Here is a 21,006-nt window from a genome sequence, read left to right on the forward strand (position 1 = left end):
TATTGTTGTTCTTATTCCCAACTCTTACTTTCTACTTAAATATCTAGTGGTTACCTCCAGCTTGAAATTGAACTTCATATATCTCACCTTTCCATAAGCTGCAGTTGTTTCCTATTTCAGTTTATGACAATTCAATTCTTTCAGCTTTTCAGGCCAAGATATTTAAAATATGTGTTGAAATCATGTATTCATTTATTTTGCAAATTGCTGGGCAAAAAAAAATGCATATGTTCAAGTTTGGTAGATAATGACAAAAAGCTTTCTTAACACCTTTTTCTGCTCCCATCATCCTGTATAGGAGTTCCAGTTTCAGATTAATACCATTATCTAAGATTATCTTTTTATTTATTTGTAAACCTTTTAAAAAGTTCTTCCCACTGTGGCTTTAAATTTGCATTTTCAGATGACTAATGGGCTTGAACATTCTTAAAGCAGTTATTTAAAATGTTATATAAAAACCTATCATGGAGAGGTTGGACTTCAATCCCTCCTTTATTTCTAGGTGGGACCTCCATGTCACATCTTTTTAGCATTCTAGTGATTGATCTGAAAATAAATAGATAGGGGTTAACTTGAAATGTTAATAATTTAATGGAGAGATTTAGAGGTTAAAGTGTTGAAAATATATGTAAAGGGCTTCAAATTCATTTAGAAATGCAGTATCATAATTTTAATAATTTGAAGTATTTATGATACTTCTGTGTTCACATGTTATTTTCCAATTAACATGCAAATATTAAGAATATACTATTATGCAAGCACTGCTCTGGGAATTCCTCAATTTACTAAATAATTTATAAATGTGTGTGTGTGTGTGTGTTCTTTCTCAGTGATAGAGTTGTGCATAACACTATTTTTCTGACACAGATGTTTTCATTCACAACGATTAGTAGTAATTTCCATTCTCTGACTGGTTCACCTGATTGATAACAATGAGATTGTGAGGACTAAGTGTTGCCTTTCTAAATTTAAAATAATTTCCTCTTAAATTTTAAATAACACATTTACTAAGGCCAAAGATATAAAACAAAAAATATTTAACTATAAATTTTCTCTCTCTCTCTTTCTCTCCATTTTGGATTCCCCATGAATTACCAATGTTACCAGAACAGTGTATCATTTTACATCCATTTTTCTATGCTTTTATAAATATATGTATGCTAGGATGTATATGTGTGTGTGTATACACACACACACAAAATAAATCACATATGAGTTTTTCTTCTATTTGGTTTTCACAAAAACAAAAAATTTGACCTACATATATATCTAGTAAACTTGCTCTTCTATTTAAAAATACATTGTAGGACTGAATAAAGAGAATTAGATATTAAACCTAACACATTTTTTTAATAGCGAACACATGCTACATACTAGGTATGTGCCATAACATCCGTCAAGGTGTAGTGCAGAAAAGAGAAATCCCTTTGTTTTAGGCTGAAGGGGATTTAGAGATTTCAACAAGTTTGCAAAGCTAGCAAGAGAGCTCTCATCTAGACTTCCAGGAATGTTTCCCATATTGGCAAACATGTAAGCAATGGCTTCTGAGGTGGTCTCTTGACCTTTTAGCTCAAGGCTGCCTGTGTTGAGTCCATCTCTGCTCCAAACAGAAGGAAGATGAAGATTGCTGTCATGTTCTGATTTTTTCTTTCTATGGGATAGATTCTTAAAAGTTGGACTGATAGGTTAGAACTAACTATAGTTTTCAAAATAGATAGGACTGAAATATTTTTTAAAATATTTGTGTTATGTGTGTGTGTGTTTGTGGGTATTAGAAATAATACTGATTTTTTTTTTTTCCAGCACTGGTAGTATTTTCAAATTATATCAACCTAATGATTGGGTTAACAAATACTACATTAATTTTCATTTTCCTGACTCATAGTGAATATTTTTCCTTTTTAGTAGCCATTCATATTTCTTCAATTTTTAATTGCAAAGATTACTATTCATAATTTACCATATAATGTTAGATATTCCAGTGATTAATGTTTTCAAAGTTGTGTGTGTGTTATTATTTATATTAGGAAATGAATTAGTACATAATATAGTGATTCTGTGGATTTTATGGCTGAGGGCAGGGCTAAACTAATAGCACTTATTCCAAAGTTGCAGATTGCAAGAATTACACATGCAGTGGTTAAGGTGTGCTCATAACTTCATTTAGGGAGCCTTCCACAAACATTTATTAGAGGCATGGTGGTACATATCATTACTTTTGACCCTCAGGCAGTGGAGTTTTCATGGTTAATTTTTATTCTTTCCACTGGAAAACACATTGGAAGCCCTCTTCTAGATATTGACAGTTGTTTGATACCTGAAATATATATAATTGTATGCATCATAGCTGCCACCTCTGAAGCTAGAAAGCACATTAGAAATGGGTATTGGGTCTATTCCTAATTTTCACCCTTCTATAGACCCAACCATGCATAAAGGGTAAAAGAGGATTTTAAGTGTAGAGGTAAAGATACTAGTGAAAAACATGATGGAATCAGTCACATGTCTTTATATAGATATGAACATTACTGGAAATAATATCTTCTGTGTGAAATGAAAGAAATGAGATGGAGTCGAGTTTTGGGAGCCTACACAGACAATAAAGGGGAGTTTTTGGTCCAGGGAGACACAGTGAGTCAAAGCAGGACCACTCTGCTCCTGAACAGAGGAAGGGACCAGCTTTTGCTAAAGTTGCTGGAATAGGCTAAGCTCTGAGATTTCCCTTCTGTCGTGAGTGGGTGTTTTTCAAGGTACTTCTTGTTTGTGAAAGATACAAAGAAGTAGTTATTTAGTTTATTCTTGGAAATATCATGCCACCAATATTCTGGCTTTTCAGGTACACCTGCCTTGTGATAAGATTGTCAAAATGTGGGAGAGAAGAAGGAAGGAAAGGAAAAAAATGCACCCCAATTGTTTTCCCACCCTTTCTACATGTTGTTCTTCTCTTTATCTTTCTTCCCTCAACTGAGATAATCTTACTTGACTCATCTTCAAGTTTGTTCATTGTTTCTTCTGCCTGCTCACCCATGATGTTAAGCACTATAGAAATTTTACTCTCGTTCCTGTAGTTGTTCCATTATAGAAATTCTATTTGACTCTTCTTATAATTTCTATCAACTTATTTTGTATTTGTTGAAACACCATTTTAATGCTTTCCTTTAGTTCTTAAAGCATTTTCCTTTAGCTCTAAAGATATTTAAAATAGCAATGTCTAAGATTCATCTGGGACAGCTTCTACTAATTGCTTTTTTCTTCTCTATGGTCCCTACTTTCTTGTTTGCATGTCTCATGTATTTATTGTTGTTGGAAACTGGACACTTTAAATAACATAATGTGGTGACCCTAGGCATCTGATTCTCACTCTTTCTCAGAGTTTGCTCCTGTTGGTGTTTACCAACGTTGCCATTTGTTTGTTTAGAGACCTTTCTAGGAGAATTCTGTAAAGTCTGTTTTCTGTAACCACCAAAGTCTCTTTGCGGCTTAGTGATTGGTTAATGATTGACAATGATTCTCAAAATTCTGGAAACAAGAAGTCTCCCTGTCTTTGCTGGGAGGCTCTGTGTGTTTATTTAGACACCTTCAATACTCAACCAGGCAGCTGTCAACTTCGTTTTCACATCCTACTTTTGGGGGGTCTAATCCACTCAGTTTTTGCAGATGTGTGAATGGTTCTGGCTTTGACACATCCTAGGTGCTGTAGCCTTCTAGGTTCCCAAGAATGTGTTGGAGCTTTACAAAGCTACTATGAACAGAATTCCCCAGCTTTTATTGTAACTTTGGAGATGACTCTATTGTTCGACTGTTTTCCATTGTCTCAAGTGGCCACAGAGTCAATTAATTGCCTTAAATATTTTGACAATCATGCCCTGGGAAAACATTTTCTTGGGAAAGAAATTTTGTACAGGGTGAGCCCTGCAAATGGAGTCCTACAAAACATAAATAAAAGCAAAAAATAAACACAACAGACAGGTCACCTAAGGAGAATTCTTCGAGAACAGTGCTTTGAAAGCGCTCTGACTGTTTTTGCTCCTCTACTGACTTCCAAGTTCTAGTTTTCACCATAAATGTGGCTGTTAATTCTTCAAGACTCCTCTAGAAATGAGAAAAGGATGAGGAAAAATTAAAACACCACAAGACTCACTCTTCTTGCTAAGATTGGGGCATTTTTGTTGAATAAGAGCCTTTGGTTAATGTCCAGAATTCTGAGAGGGCTAATTTTGACTTATTTTTTAAATTTTTTTTGCCAGTTGTCTTATTACGTTTATGAACGAACGAGAAGAGTGAGTTTCCTATTTTTCACTCTACTGTTTTCACTGATGTCCTTTAAAAGGACTAATTCTAGGGATGTCGGCCTTGTATTTCACATTTCTCATGGTCTCATTTTTCCTTCACATGTTGTTTATGGTGTCTTTTACGACACAACTTTTATAAAATATGTCATCAAATATATCAACAGATCTCTTATTTTACTTGGCAAGGTGACTCTCTGTTAGCCAAAGATTACACAAGAAAACTCAGATTTATTCCTCTAATAATTTGTATTGTTTTGTGTTTGCCTTATTTACCCATTTGAAATTTGTTTTTGTTATCATGTGAAGTAGATGTGAGGCAGAGAGCATTTTGTATTTTTTTAAAAACAGATTCCATGTTATTATAGCCACATTAATTAAATAAATTCTCTCCCACTGAACTCAGACACTACCTTTAAAAATGTTAATTCAGATATATTTCTGGTCCCTAGTGTTCCATAGGATTCTTATTTATTAAAAAGACAAAAATAAAAACTATTGCAATATAGTGGTATTATAGGACATTTTAATATCTGGTAGCAAGTTTTCAACTTTAATTTCATTTTCAGATACCTCATAACTATTCATTCATATCCCTTTTTCTTCCATAAAAACTTCATTTTATGCAATTGATAAGAGAATACTTTATCTATTATATTTTTATATTAATTTTAAGAGAATTGACATTATATTCTATTAAAATATTCCACTACACACTATTATTTTCTTTGGATCTTGATGAAGTCTTTTTATAAGAGGTTTTATTGTCTTTATATGGGCGCTTTCTTTTTCTAAAAATTTATTCCCAAATATTTTATATTTTAACAAAACTTCTATTGTTAGTATATTTTGAAAAGATTATTACTCTTATAAATAAAAGCTATTAATTTCCTCATCTTTGTATCCAGTAATTTTAAAAATATCATTTACCATAGTTTTACATAGAATGTTCTGTTTCCCTAGGTATCTAATCCTAATATCTGAAGTTGAAAGATATATTATCTATTCATTTATTATTTTAAAAGCAATATTTGATTTAATTATCTAATTATGATTAATCTTTCACAAAATATGATTAATTATGGTGGTCATAAAAGATACTGTGGTTTTATTCTTGAGTTTAATAAGCATGCATTCAGCATTTTATAACTTATTTGGATATTTGTTGATTCTTTATATTTTGAGTATTTTTTCTTTTACTAGTTTAAAAATTATGAGAATTAGATAGTGAATTTATCAAATGGTTATTTTGCAAAGTATTAATGATCATGCTATTTTCTCCTTTAATGTGCTGATGTTGTGAATTATGGTTCAAAATTTTCTGATATTTTAAAATTTTTATATAGCCAAAACATAGTCTGTATTATCATGATTAATTGTACACTTGAAAATCAGGCTTTAGACTTGGTTTGTTATATTTTTAGCAGAATCTCCTATCCATTTTCAAATCGAAGCAGTCTGTTAGTGTTATTTCATAGTATTTTATTCAATATCAATTGAGTTTTGGAAGCTATATAAGATAAAGTATAATCTATTTCTCACTACATAAAAATAGGGGAGTATCCACAACTAATTTATTTTCTGTGCATTTTTTTAGCTCGCAGATTTGAAACAACTTTATGAGGACCAGTGTTTGAAGCAAAATGGATATCGACAGCAGTATTTGGAAGTACTCAATAAGTTTTATGCCTCAGTAAGTTGACCTTTTCCTGCTTCCTAGCAGAGCTCCACACTCTATTCTCAAATATTGGCTCTTGTAATTAAGATTTTTATTACATATATTTTCTTTTTTTTGATTATTAAACATGTATAAATGATTCTTTTATTTTTTTTTTAAAGAAAAGTACATGGAATATTGAGCTTTCTAACTTGAAAAAAGACTTTTCAGAGATTTCAATAGCACATTCTCAAGCAGCAGAAGAAAGGAGTAGACTTTTACTTGATTTGGACAACATAACAAAGGAAATCATTGTCAGGTAATTCTGCAAGTAATTTTTTTAAAAACAGGATACTCAATAAGTAAAATACCCTAAACCTCTCCTGTTTGTGTCCTTAGGGTCATAGGCAGTGTTTTTATTCCTCGTTTTCTTTAATTTTATTTGTTTCTATTCCAAATTCTACGTTTTAATCACTATGAATCCCTTTAGAAAAAGCCAAAAGAATGAAAAATGATCTTACAAGAACTTTAACACACTCTCCTCTCTCCTCCATTGGGCTTATCCTTTTCTACTAAAGATACTTTAAACTAAAAAATGTCTGCTAAAGCTTAGGACAACCCTCAATTTCCCCTGAAACTATGACACTAATTTTTCTTGGTGCAGACATGTGTTTTCTTGTCTCCTCTCTCTACTCCGAACTTCATATTAAACTTACCAACATGCTATCCACAGGCTGAAATTATTTTTAATCGGTTTACATCACAATCCCACCAACAATCTAGAACAAGCTTTCTTACATGAAAATGAAAATTAATGTAGTATTTGTTAACCCAACCATTAGGTTGATATAATTTAAAAAATACTACCACCTCTGGAAAAAAAATGAAGAAATCAGCATTATTTCTAATACACACACACACACACACACACATAAAACACAAATATTTAAAAAAATATTTCAGTCCTATCTATTTTGAAAACTATAGTTAGTTCTAATCTATCAATCCAACTTTTAAGAATCTATCCCATAGAAAGAAAAAAATCAGAACATGACAACAACATTCACCTTCCTTCTAAGGTGCATTCCTTTTCATTGAAACCTGAGGAAAAGAATGGGAAAAAGGTAGGAATTCGGGAAGAAAGAAACCCGTTTAAATGCCGTCATTGTGCCTCCTTTCTAATCCATTATCTCTATTTGGGGATGGATAGTCTTTTCCTTTTCTTAAACAATTATAGTTCACTTCCATTTCTGCATTAATTTAGTAGAGATGAAGGGATAAAGCCGTTCCTCTATATATCCCACAAGGTCCTGAGAGTAGGCAGAGTTGCACCTGGCTTACCTTATTATTTGGTTCTGATAGTGGTTTTACTTCGATATCTCCTACTTGTCACATTTGTTTTTAAGTCTACATAGCATTTTTATGGTGTTTTCTCTCCTAGAATATTTTTGTGGCTCTTTCTACATAATCACTACTTACGCATAAGATTGAGGCTCAGGAGTGAGTTCTGGGAAGCCATTTAATATATTTTTGGTTCTAACTAGTTATAAAAGACAGTAGAATGTATCTTGACATATCATATATACATGGAGTATAACCTCTCATTCTTCTGGTTGTACATGATGTGGAATTATGCTGGTTGTGTATTCATATATGAACATAGAAAAGTTATGTCCAATTCACTCCTGTCTTTCTCATTCCCATCCTCCCTCCCTTGCCTCCACTTTTCCCTGTCTAATCCGGTGAACCTTCCCACCTCCCCACCTCCATCTATTAAGAGTCCGCATTTGCCTATCAGAGAGAACATTTGGCCTTTGGTTTTGAGGGATTGACTTATTTCACTTAGCATAATAAGTGAAATTAATAAAAAATTATTTTTTTCCATCCATTTACCAGCAAATGTCATAATTTCATTTTTCTTTAAGGATGAATAATATTACCTTATGTATATATACCACATTTTCTTTATTCATTCATCTGTTGAAAGGCACCTAGGTTGGTTCCATAGTCTAGCTATTGTGAATTGAGTTGCCATAAACATTGATGTGGCTGTGTCACTGTAGTATGCTGATTTTAAGTCCTTTGGGTATATGCTGAGGTGTGTGATAGCTGGGTCAAATGGTGATTCCATTCCAATTTTTCTAAGTAATCTCCATACTGTTTTTCAGAGTGGTTGCACCAATTTGCAGTCCTACCAGCAATGTATGAGTGTGCCTTTTCCCCACATCCTCACCCACATTTATTTTATTACCTGTATTCTTGATAATCGCCATTCTGACTGGAGCAAGATGAAATCTCAGTTTTAATTTGAATTTCTCTAATTGCTAATGATATTGAACATTTTTTTCATATATTTGTTGACCAGTCATATTTCTTCTTCTGTGAAGTGTCTATTCAGTTCCTTTATCCATTTATTGATTAGTTTCATTTTTTGTTGTTGTTGATGTTTGTTTGTTTGTTTTGTTTTGGTGCTAAGGTTTTTGGGTTCTTTATATATCCTGGAGATTAATGCTCTGAGGTGCAGGTGGCAAAGATTTTCTTCCATTCTGTAGGCTCTCTCTTCTTGTTATTGATTATTTCTGTTGCTGTGAAGAAGCTTTTCAGTTTGATACCATCCCATTAATTGATTCTTGATTTTACTTCAGGAGTCTTGTTGAGGAAGCTGGTTCCTAAGCCGACATGATAGAGAGTTGGGCCTACTTTTTCTTCTCGTAGGTGCAGGGTTTCTGGTCTAATGCCTGAGTCCTTGATTTACTTTGAGTTGAGTTTTGTACAGGGTGAGAGATCGGGCTCTAATTTCATTTTGTTACATATGGATTTCCAGTTTTCCCAGCACCATTTGTTGAAGCTATTTTTTCTCCAATGTATGTTTATGGTGCCTTTGTCTAGTATGAAATAACTGTATTTATGTGGATTTATCTCTGCGTCTTATGTTTTGCACCATTGGTCTTCATATCTGTTTTGGTGCCAATACCATGCTGTTTTTGTTACTATAGCTCTGTAGTATAATTTAAGGTTTGGTATTGTGATTCCTCCTGCTTCACTTTTCTCGTGGGAAGCCATTCTTGACTTTATGAGAAATAGAAAGTCCAGTGATCCATTTTTAGTATACAGTATTTGGCCTTAAATATAAAATTACTTGGGATCTAAGAAAAGCAGCTAGAGGGGAGAGCAGAGTGGAAAATTATAAATAGTTAACACTGGAGTATGAAAAATTCACAGTCCCTTGACAAACAGGAGGTGAGGGGCAAAGGACTGGCTTGACCAATCGAGATAAACCCACATATGCTAAGATGCATTCACACCAAGAAGGTCTTCCAGCCACAGGAGAACAAAGAGAGGTGGAGACAAGTAAAGGTATATTTCCTTAAATAATCTAATAAGAGACAGTAAAACCTAGACGACTATTCAGGAAAATTGTGCACCCCAAGGTACTTAGCCAATGAGGAACCGGGAGAAGGACCTTGTGCACTAGGGGATAAATTGCTGACTGTCACTGCTCTGCACACCCAGACACCGCAGAGCTTGCAAGACCATCAGTAAAAAGCCTCACTTTCTCTGTACCTAGTGGTTTTTAGTCCATTCTTTGGGTGTGGGCAGGTGAGTGTGTTTCTTAAAACTCTTCAGTGAAATCTATCATATTCATGTGTGGCACACCTGTGTCTTTCAATTGTGTGTTGTGTGAATTTGATTGATTTCTGTCTCATAATTGGGCACACACACTATGCTATCCATAATTGAGTGCTGAAAGGAGGGAAGGGGATAAATGGGAGAGGGGCTCATCATATTTGTGTAAAAAATTTGTTAGTTTCTTGGCTATTGCTTTACCATTGGAACTCATAGAATAGAACCATTGGTTGAACTTATCCATATCTTAAATACATTTTTAAAAAAAGAAATAAAAGGCAATATTTTTTTCAAAAGAATAGCCTAAAAGTATAGTTGGGAGTATTATTACAAACTAGCAAAGAAAAAAGAAAAAATAGCTGAAGAGTGAGTGAGCCAGGGAGGACCCCCCTCTGGGAGAAGAGCAAGAATATCAGAAGTTAGCATTTATTGGATTGTCTTGAAGCAACAAGTAACCTTTAAGATTTGTAAGCAAATTTTAGTGGCTTGCAAGTATAAAGATATTTCTTGCCCACAGGGCAAGTTAGCTGTGTCTCCTATGTCTGTGCCTTATGTCATTTCTTCTGAGATCTAGAATGGAGATTTGGATACTTGTAGGCATGTGGTTCTGGTATTATAGGGAAAAGTGCACTAGTGAGATCACTCAATGGCTTCTACAATATCCACAGAAAGGGGATAGTTGTCACTTCTTCTGACATTCCATTGAAATGAAGAAAGTCACATTGTCTGGTCTTATGGTCACCAGGGTGAGAAATCTAATTCTCTTAAGAGACAGTGAATAATTGGAAACACAACAGTGATCTATGACATGCAGTGGGAGTGTAGACTTGGTAATAGGGAAGGATTTGCATGGGATGCATCTTGATGGCCCAGATAACACCATAAGACGTCATTAGTTTTATTTGCTTTTCTTCTAAATCTGCTAAGTCATTTTATGACCCCATGTTTGACACAGATAATGAAAGCTTACCTTTTCTCTCTTCAATGTCGTATCAGCAGGTGTGTCATAATTGGCAGTTTTTGCTACATACTTCTGCATCTTACTCTTCTAGCCCGTGCTTTTGCTACCTTTTTGACTTGGTTGCTACACTGTGTATTGTCCATTTTCTTCAAATAGCTATTTGCAAAATATCTCTGAGTCCTGTAATAAAGTCTAGCTAATATTTGCCAACTTATATTTATGAATGGGGCTCTATTTTTCCAACTTGTATACTCTCAAGACCCTGTTTTTGTTTTTCAAATAATGACTTTAAGAAAAGCTTCATTTTACTAAACTTTGTAATTCCTTCAAGGCAATAGTGTCTTCTATGATCAACTTAGCACTCTGATTATAGTGCATATTTGTTGCTCAAAAGTTGGAAAATACAATTGTAATGCATTCCGCTGTTGTGTATTTAAAAAAATAAAATCAATAAAAAAGTTGGAAAATACAAAAGAAGTACAAGAAGAGATTGAAACCCTAAAATCACTTTAATACATAGAGATGTTACTGTTACTGCTTTTTTTTAATTCTTAATGAGCAGTTGACTAAGTTCTGTTTTTTATTCTCAACATGAGAATAAAAAATTTTTATTCTCATAAAAATGAGAATAATAAAATTTTTGTCACATTATAATATGAATTTCATATACATCATGTAAATATCTGTATAAGTGTATTATATGAATAGACTATGCCTAATGTAATAATTATTCTAACTTAGGTTGTTTTAATTTTGAATCTTGTAAATATCATTATGGTGAATTTTTTTCTTCTGAATTCTTTCTCAGCATGGCAGCTATTTTCAATTTAAAATAGGTTTATAAAAGTAGATTGGCAATGATACTTTTAAAACTCTTGATACATCTCCCAAACTACTTTGCAGAAGCTTGTCCTTCTTTGCACCTGTGCTAACAGTGAGTGCTACTGTAGTTTTAAATAAATCGGTTTCCCCATGAGAAATGAAAAGTTATATTCTCATTATTGTTTTAAACTCCATTTCTTTAATTACTACTGAGATTGAATATTTATATTCTCCATTGAATTCTCTTTTTATAAATAATTCTTGCATGTTTCCAAGGAAGAAATAAAGAGCTCAAGTTCCCAAGAGGCAGAGTAAGCACAGCTGGAATTTGAAACCTGACTTTCTACATTCATATTCAAATTTTTTCAATTTTTTAAAACAATTTAATCTGACTTCAATTTAACTGAAATTTAATAATGTTTAAATGTGCTTGACATATTAGCCTAGTGATAACAATTACTAAAAAAAAACAGTAAATTTAATGTTAAAATTGTTTTTAAAACATCAGGGCACAGATAAGAATAAGCCACAGTTTTGGTGTGGCTGGAGCTTTAGACCCAATGCATGATCTGACTTGTGTGTCTGTGTAGTGTGCATATTGCATTTTTATGTGGCCGGCAGGCAGGAGCAACCACTAAAGCTAGGGAGTCACGCGTCAGATAATGAATTGTCTTGACGTGTTTGGACTCAGTGGAGAGCTATAGAAATCCTCCAAGGAAGCCATATACACAGAATTCTTTTCTCATGATGTCATTATAGTGGTAATTGGATGAGTCAAGATTTATTTGATTGTTTTGGTAGTGGTAGAAAATGAAATGAAAAAATGAATAGAGGAGGAAAAGAAAAATTGGAAGTAAAATGTTGGTATGTTTGGTTGGTAATTATAGATGGCATGGTACAAGTGTCAATGCCTAGAAATTACTGAGATTTATGGGTTTAAGATTGTGAAAAGAGGTTCATGGAGATATTTATTAGATGTCAATTGCAGAAGCTCCTTAAATTGTCCAGCAAGCATTTTCATGTTTATCCCTTTTATCTGTTTCTCAAAATTTGAATTTTCAGGAGATGGAAATTTTGTAGAGTCAATTATACCACTAGGCCACTTATCAGTATAACATAATGTTCCCCCAATACATACTGGGGCAGAATCAAGAAATGTAGTAAATAGCTTTCGTCAATTTTACTCATTAGCCTACAGTTTGGTTGGTCATGAAATCACTAATACTTCTGTAGAAACATGATGGGAAAAAAAAAACTTATTCCTTAGAAAATTAACAGAAAGTATAACTAAAAAGATATGACATACATAGGGAGTTGGACCCTTCTATAAAAAAGCACCCTATATGATTAAATTTTCCTTTTAAAAATGGGAGTTGGGTGATGTATCAAAAATTGGAACATGATAATGACTTAAAATTAAAATATATTGATAATATATATGATAAAAAGTAAAATTCTAAAGTTAATTAAATATTTAAAAAGTGAAGCTCTAGGGAGCTGGGGATATAACTCACTTGGTAGAGTGCTTGCCTTGCATGCACAAGGCCCTGGGTTCAATCCCCAGCAACACACACACACACACACACACACACACACGAACACACACAGTAAGCTCTAACCAAATTAATTAAAAATTTTATTGATTATAACTAAACTCCTAATGTAACATTTTACTATAATAAGCGGTCACCTTAAAGTAACCAAGGTAGTTATAAAGTGACTATTTATGGGGATAAAGAGCTCTATGGTATATTTAAATGTGAAAAAAGATTATATTAATATTAAACTCAGCACTACTGGTCACTTTAGAGAGAGCTCGAAAAATGAAACCTCAATAGGTACCAACAGCAATCAATTTGAAATAAAATTTTAAAAGATACCTCTTGCAGTATGTTTGAAAATATCAAATTCAAAAAGAAAGTTTCTTCAGGAGGTATATAATAACTCCACATAGAACTACATAGAATACTATATAATATTATTTCATTATTGAGCAAATTGAAGAAGATGCAAATCAATGGGGGATGTGTTTTAGTCAAAGATTGAAACACTTGCTATTATAGCAAACGGTTTCTTCACAAATGTGTTTGTGTATGTGTGTGTGTGTGTGAATTAACTGAAAACTGATTCAAATTATATATGGAAAATCAAAGACATCAATATTCAAGGAACTCTTGAAGAAAGACTGAGCTTCAGAAATTATACTATCATTTTTCAAAAATTATAATAAACCTCCATATGTAAAATGACTAGTTATTCATGCAAGGGTAGATAAACAGATCAGTGAACTGAATAGAAAGTCCAGAATCAGATCCATATGTGTATATTCAGTTGATTTATGGCAAATCTACTATTTGAGTGCAGCATAGAGTGAAGGACCTTTCTAATAGTGGTACCCCTCCTGTGGAGAACCATAGACATCCACCCTGTGGATTAGCTATGGATCCCTACTGTGTTGGCTTTTTGTCACTGTGACCAATACCTTAAATTAACAATTTAAAGGAGCAAAGATATATTTTGGTTCATAGTTTCTGAGGTTTCAATCTATGGTTGGCCAGTTCCATTGCTGTGGGTCTGAGAGGAGGCAGAAGGGTGTGGCAGAGGAAAGCTGCTCACCTGGTGGCAGCTGAGGAGCAGAGAGAGAAAATCAGCAGGAAAAAAAAAACCAGGAACAAAATATAGATCCTAAGGACACACCCCCAACACCTACTTCCTTCTCCCACTTCTGACATTTTCTGCCATCTCCTTTCAAATTATGAATCCCTCAATGAATTAACCCACAGAGGAGATCATGATCAAATCCACAGATCATCATCAAATAACTTCCTAAGAGCTCCCCTCCTGCTTCACTAGGGACCAAGTCTTCAACACAGGATCCTTTGGGGGACATTCCAGATTCAAACCATAACACCTACCTGTCACCACAAACAAAAATATGTTTTGAGGAAGGCAAAGTTTCAAACACCATCGTAAAGTGTTTGAATAAACATGCCATTAAGCCAATGAAAAGGAAAATCACAGAGTGATCAAAAACATTTATAATACATATTTCTGAAAAGATAAATTAATAAGCCAGTAAGTCAATAAAAAAAATCAATACATAATAAGTTATAAATACAATGCATAATACTAAGTTAATAATACAATAAGAACACAAAATAATTAAAAACCGATAAAGAAAAAGCAAATAATCCAAAAAATGAGCAAAATCTTGAAAAAGAAGATAATCAAATGGACAATAATAATGGAAAAATCTTTGATTTCAGTCATCAGGAAATGTAAACTCAAACCAACTCTTCTTAACAGCTTCTTAACAGCTAAAATGCAGTGACTCAATACTGTAGATTTGACAGGAAAGTAAAAGAACGGGAACTCTCAAATACTGGGAGTATGAGTGGAATTTTGTACAACAAAATAAAAAGATAATTTACAATCTATACCTAGGTATATACTCCATGGTAATTCATATATATGTCCATCAAAAGTCATTTATGGTACATACCTGTAATCCCATTGGCTGGGGAAGCTGAAGCAGAAGGATTGTGAGTTCACTGCCAGCGTTAACAAAAGTGAGGCGTTAGCAACTCAGTGAGACCCTGTCTCTAAATAAAATACAAAACAGGGCTGGGGATGTGGCTTAATGGTTGAGTGACCCTGAGTTCAATCCCTAGTACACCCCCACCCCTAAAAAAGTCACTTATAAGGATGTTCACAGCACTATTATTTTCACAACTAGAAAATATTTAACATCAAGAATACAATGAGTATATAAAATATCACTTAGTCATTCATAGTAATACTCTGCAACAAGAGAATGAACAGATTTCAGCTTCATACAAACTTGTACAAATCTTTTAAACATTATATTGAGCAAAAGAAGACAAAATAACAGCATGTACCATATAATCCTATTCAATAACAGACACAATTTCATGATGGCCACACAAGTCAGGATTGCATTTCCTATTGGGTGGTAGTTACTATGTGAGCACACACCAAGGGCTCAGGTGGCCATGCTCAGTTATTTTTTTTTTTTTAAATCTGAAGTAGAATGGTACTGACATATTCATTTGAAAATAGATTGAGCTGGACCTTTTTGGTTTTAAACTTTCCTGTAAATATTCCCATTTTAATAAATTATTGCTTTAAAACAAAAATTAAATTTCATAAATTATTAGTTCAGTCCACCTACAATGTATTATTCTCTTATTGAATTTATATTATACCCAGATAGTAAAGTAGGTTCTAAAGTTCATATATACCTCTACTTGAAACTTCCTGACTTTCCTGAGTCCCCAAGGAAACAAACAATTATTACAGAAGTGATACTTTCTAAGAGGACTAATAAGTATAGTAAGAAATGCAGAAAAGGAACAAGCAGGAGCTAGTGAGCCGTGGCTCATATTAGCTGTAGTGACTATGATGACCTGCAACTTTTAAGAATTCATTTCTTCTGTAAAGATGCCAAATTTGTTGATTTATTTTTCTCTTAGAAGTAACATGGCTTTATTGAGGTTTTCACATATGACATGAAAAATAATAAAATGTATAACTATTTTTCCATGACCGCATACCAACTGCCCTATAATTGCTTTCGGAGAAGTAGGGCCTATGCATCTTTCCCTCATCCCCATTTTTTGGGTCCTGAAGGACTAACCTAGTGCCTGATGCATAGTTAACATGTGAGAAATATAAATAATATTTTCAGTAGAAAATACTCATTTTCAGCTACATACAAACTTTATGCAGCACACTATCACATTACACACTATAAGACATGGTAAATATAAAGGTCAAGAATTTTTAGAATATACCACTTTATCTGAGAAATATATCTCTGTTTGTTCTTTGTGAAAAATTCTCCTCTGAATGATAATTTTATAACTTTATGACTAATGGACTAATATTATAATTTTATACTGTGGCTTACATTGAATGTTTATAATTAAAGAAAAAATGTAGGATTAATAAGCAAAAGTGTGTATGTGCCTGTGTGTGTGTGTGTGTGTGTGTGTGTGTTTTGAGCACCTTGTTCATGTCCAACACTGTTGTAGGTGTTGGGGACATCATTTAAGTTTACATTCTCCTAGGGGAAAATATGTAATATGTAACTGAACTGATGTGAACCAATTAATTTTTAAAAATTCAGCCCATTTTGATAAATCTGGTGAGGATTATGACTTAGATAATGTGGTAGAGATTAACAGGTCATAGGAAGGTCGGGGGCTCTGGTTTAGCAGGGACATTTAACTTCTTATATCTATTTTTACTTTAAGCAGAATTCTTCTCCAAATGGCCATTGAATAACTCTCTTAAGTGTTATCACCTCTCTAAAGAAATTATTATCTGGAGATCTGAACAATGTTTCAGCCTCGAACAAGTCTAAGGAAAAGAATTCTGAGCTAAAGAAACGGAAAGTGCAGAAGCCCTGAGATAGATAAAATTTCTAGGGCTCTAGAAGCAGAACAGTAGCCAGTGTTGCCTGAGAACTGTGTGTGAGAAGGTAACTCAGGGAGACAAACACTGGCAAGGCAGACAGGGCCCAGGCACTGCAAGCTCATAAGTAAGGGAAAATAAAGGCAAACAGATTTAAACCATTTTAACAATCTTATACTTTAGAAAGGTCACTTGGGCTGCTTAGTGAAGGACAGATGGTAGTGCATATAGGAAGGATACATTTTTTTTACTGGTTTAGAAAAATTATAATAATGACGACACAGATTTAAGTTTCTGCAGTATAAATGGCAAAAAATAGCTGCTTTTTGTATATGTTCTGGAAGGAGTGCCAACAGGTCCTTTTGATAGATGGGTTGCAAGATGTGAAAAGAAGAAAAATGGTCAGGCTACTGGCTGAGATAGCAAGGGCTTGAAGGGAATGTGAAGGTGATTTGGAGGGAGAAGATATAATTTATTGGGCCGTATTAAATTTCTTCTTTCTATTAGTTTTTCAAATGCTAATAAGAAGTCATAATTAGATACATTAGTTTATAGCCCAGCAATGATGAGGATATCAAAGAAAAATTTGCAGTCATAAAATTAAACAATGGGACTGGACATGATGTCTATAAAGATAGTGTAGACAGGGAAGTATGAGAATGTACATCCTGCAAGATGGATAGTAAAGAATATGGAGTCTTTTTCAAAAATAGAGCATATTAAATGAAGTGCTGTGCTTACAAGAAAGTAAAAACAAAACAAAACAAAAACACCTTAGGGTCCAATACAAAGAAAATAATTGGACAACTGCTACTGCAGGTTAAATTCCCAATTGATATTTGGCTATCCTGAAGATTTGGGTGAGAAATAGTCTTACAGAGCTTGGTAAATCAGGGAAGTAAATTTACTTACTTCTCAGCATAGGTCAAAGGCCATGGATCTTTGCAAGTGAGGGAGCTGGATTAAGTGAGGATGCTTTATTGGGTGGACCAGAGGAATTATACCCACAAACAAAGGCAGAGACAAGAAGGTGTGTTTGTCCAAAGCCTAGAAACTAGGTAAGGGAGAAACAAGTAAGAATATTCCCTGACTGGCTCCTTCATGCTAGTTTGATGTTTTAATTTACATCACCTAAATCATCTAGAAAGGATCTAACTAAGAAATCATCATATAAAAAAGTTATCTTGCTCTGTTCAAATATTCTCTAGAGGAATAAACTCCAGAGGCCATAGACGATTCTCATAGATAAGGCTTTTAAAATTAAGCTCACAAAAATTATGAAAATCATAGAAAAAAATGCACCATGAATGAGAGTTACCAGGACTAACCAGAAGTCCATTGACCATCCTCAATAAATTTAAAAATAACAGAATCATTAGATTTATCCTACCTAAGTAAGTATAAATGGCTAAAGGCAATATAGAGAACTAATAGACAAGTTTCAAATAAATTCAGACAGCTTTGAAAAACAACCGTCCCCAAAACTTATAAAAAGTAAAGTGGATTCATTGTTACTAAAGAATATTTTTAATTAAATAGCAGATTACACTGGTGAAAAATAATAAGTATATCCGTAAACAAAGTAGAATGCAGAATGGAGCATATAGAGTAAAAAAGATAAATATGGAAGAAAAAGTGTTCTGGAAAATAGAACAAGAAAGAAAGGAGAGAATGGGAAAAGCAATATTCAGAAATATAATGGCAGATAGTCTGCAGTTTTTAGAGCACAAATCTTCAGATTTAGACATCATGGTAAATTCCATACAGGATAAATTAGAAATAAAATTTTAAGTATACTGTAGCCTATTTATATTGGAAAAAGAACTTATAGATATGGTATGCTTTTTGTAAAATTTATTCTACAGTGACAATATCTGAAACTAGCTTTCCTTTGTCTTTAAATTCAAGGCATAAATGGTACTTCCTATTCAAGACCAATATCCCCTGTCTTTAGACTCAACCTCTTCTGCCCTGTTTAGGACATAGTTTAATATGTATCACTTTTGTTTTTGACATCTTCATTCATTTTATTCTTACTTACCTATTATTTTGGCTATAGACATCATTAATCCTTTCTAATCTAAAGTGAAAGATTGACTTTAATCCTGTTGTGCCTTTAGCAATCATTTGTTATTTTCTTTCTATTCTCATTAAAATGTCCACATGATTAGCAATATTTGCTAGATCGTCAGTAATATTTACTTGACTATTAATCACTTTTTGACTCGCAGCAGTCTGGCTTCTGAAACCTCCATGCTATAAAAATTTATCTTACTTAAGTGCAGAAAAGAATTTCCTTCTTGAGCTCACTGGTAATTTTTTTAGTTCTTTTGTGTTTCTCTCCCAACTCCCTTTCTGCATGAAATTTAAATGTTGGTGCGTGTGCCCTCTTTCATCTATTTTTGATGTTTTTTGAGGTTCAGGACACATTCTATTGTTTTTTTTTTTACTTCTGAAGTCATTCTTTTTTAGGAATCTTAGAGGGGTTCACTTATCTCCTTCCACCTACTCCTTTGGGGATTAGTTTAGAGTTTAATCTCAGATTGTTTTCATCCTTTTTCTTCCTCTAGGTCCAGGAATTTCACTTATTATTCTAACATGTTCTCTCTCTGCTTGTACACACACACACACACACACACACACACACACACACACATACTCACACAAGCATAATCACTTTTTCATCTTCCATTTTTATTTCTCCTTATAGTGCCATTCTTTAAATACCTACACATATCTATAATTTTAAATATACTCTAATACATCTCCTGACACTGCTATTTACCAAATTATCTATTTGGAGCATCATCCAACATATTTTTTTTTCCTGTCTGTCAGCCAATATCTTACCAACTTCTATTAAGTCTATTTTCTAAATATTTCTCCAATGGGTGTCTTTCTTTCTGTTTCAATTACCAATAAAATGCATAATGGCCATGCGGGGGCATGGGAGGAATGGAGGAACTTTAGACAGGGCAAAGAGGAGGGAGGGAAAGAGAGGGAGCAAAGGGGTAGGAATGATGATGGAATGAGTTAGACATCATTACCCTAAGTATATGTATGAAGACACGAATGGTGTGAAAATGCTTTGTGTACAACCAGTGACTTGAAAAATTGTGCTGTATATGTGTAATATGAAATGAATTGCATCCTGCCATCATGTATAACAAATCAGAATAAATAAATAAATAAATAAATAAATAAATAAATAAATAAATAGCAACAACTAAAAATGCACCAAGCCGTCCCATCTAACTCATTCCAAGTTTGAGACTTCAGGTTCTACATATGCCGTATCACTGGCATAATCTATTTACAAAGGGTCAATCAGTATTTGCTTTCAGCAGCTTTAAAAAAGTTTTGGAGGTTCCCTACCAGCTATGGGATAAAGCCCCAACACCCAGACTGATTGAGTCTGTTATCACTTGGTTCCATGATCTTTAAGTTTTTCAATATTTATATGCCTATGCACTCAAACTCATGTTGTTTAGAACTTCTATCTTGGTCTTGTTATTCCTCTGCGTGGAAATCTTTTACACATCTCCCTCTTTCCTCCTGCACTCCTCCTCCTCTTCCTTTTCAGGTTGTTTTTGTAAATCTGATTAATTAAACATTCATACCATAGCTCAAATATTAACTATTCCCAGAAGCTTCCTGTCTTGGTCACTTATCTTCCCCTCAAACTAAGGCAGTACGTCTTCCATGATGTGCTTATGACAGCAGGGAAATCTGATTTGCTATTGTTATTTGTTTGTTTCTTTTTTTCCTTCATGAGAGTATAAACTGGGAACCTTTGTTTTAAGTCATCTTTGAAGCCCTGTAACCTAGCACAGCATTTGCCAAGTAATCAGTATTCAACAAGTATCCATTCAATTGACCCTCAGCTGGGTATGATGGTGCACACCTGTAATCCCAGTGGCTTGGGAGGCTGAGGCAGGAGGATCATGAGTTCAAAGCCAGCCTCAGCAATTTAGGGAGGCACTAAGCAACTCAGCCAGACCCTGGCTCATAATAAAATATTTTTTAAAAAGGGCTGGGGATGTGGCTCAGTGGTTAAGTGCCCCTGGGTTCAATCCCCGGTACCATAAAAACGAACAAAAAATTTCAATTGACTCTCAATGACTGCATGTGCTCCTCTCCCAGCATTTACCACACTGTGTAAGTGTGATTCCTGTTGGTTTGCTTATTAGTTTCTTCCTTCCTGGACTTAGCTC

The 21,006-nt window shown here is 33.8% G+C and overlaps 1 protein-coding gene across 1 annotated transcript in view; it reads left to right on the top strand.

Moving 5' to 3' along the window:
- The window catches only part of Ccdc178 (coiled-coil domain containing 178), a 366,395-nt gene that overhangs the window by 62,539 nt on the left and 282,850 nt on the right, over positions 1–21,006 (top strand). Inside the window, exons 9-10 of the mRNA XM_027935639.2 lie at positions 5,887–5,982; positions 6,129–6,265. Of these exons, the coding sequence (XP_027791440.2) occupies positions 5,887–5,982; positions 6,129–6,265 (233 nt within the window). The remainder of the gene's footprint in view (positions 1–5,886; positions 5,983–6,128; positions 6,266–21,006) is intronic.

This window comes from Marmota flaviventris, chromosome 16, assembly GCF_047511675.1.
Source record: "Marmota flaviventris isolate mMarFla1 chromosome 16, mMarFla1.hap1, whole genome shotgun sequence".
Taxonomy (NCBI): domain Eukaryota; kingdom Metazoa; phylum Chordata; class Mammalia; order Rodentia; family Sciuridae; genus Marmota; species Marmota flaviventris.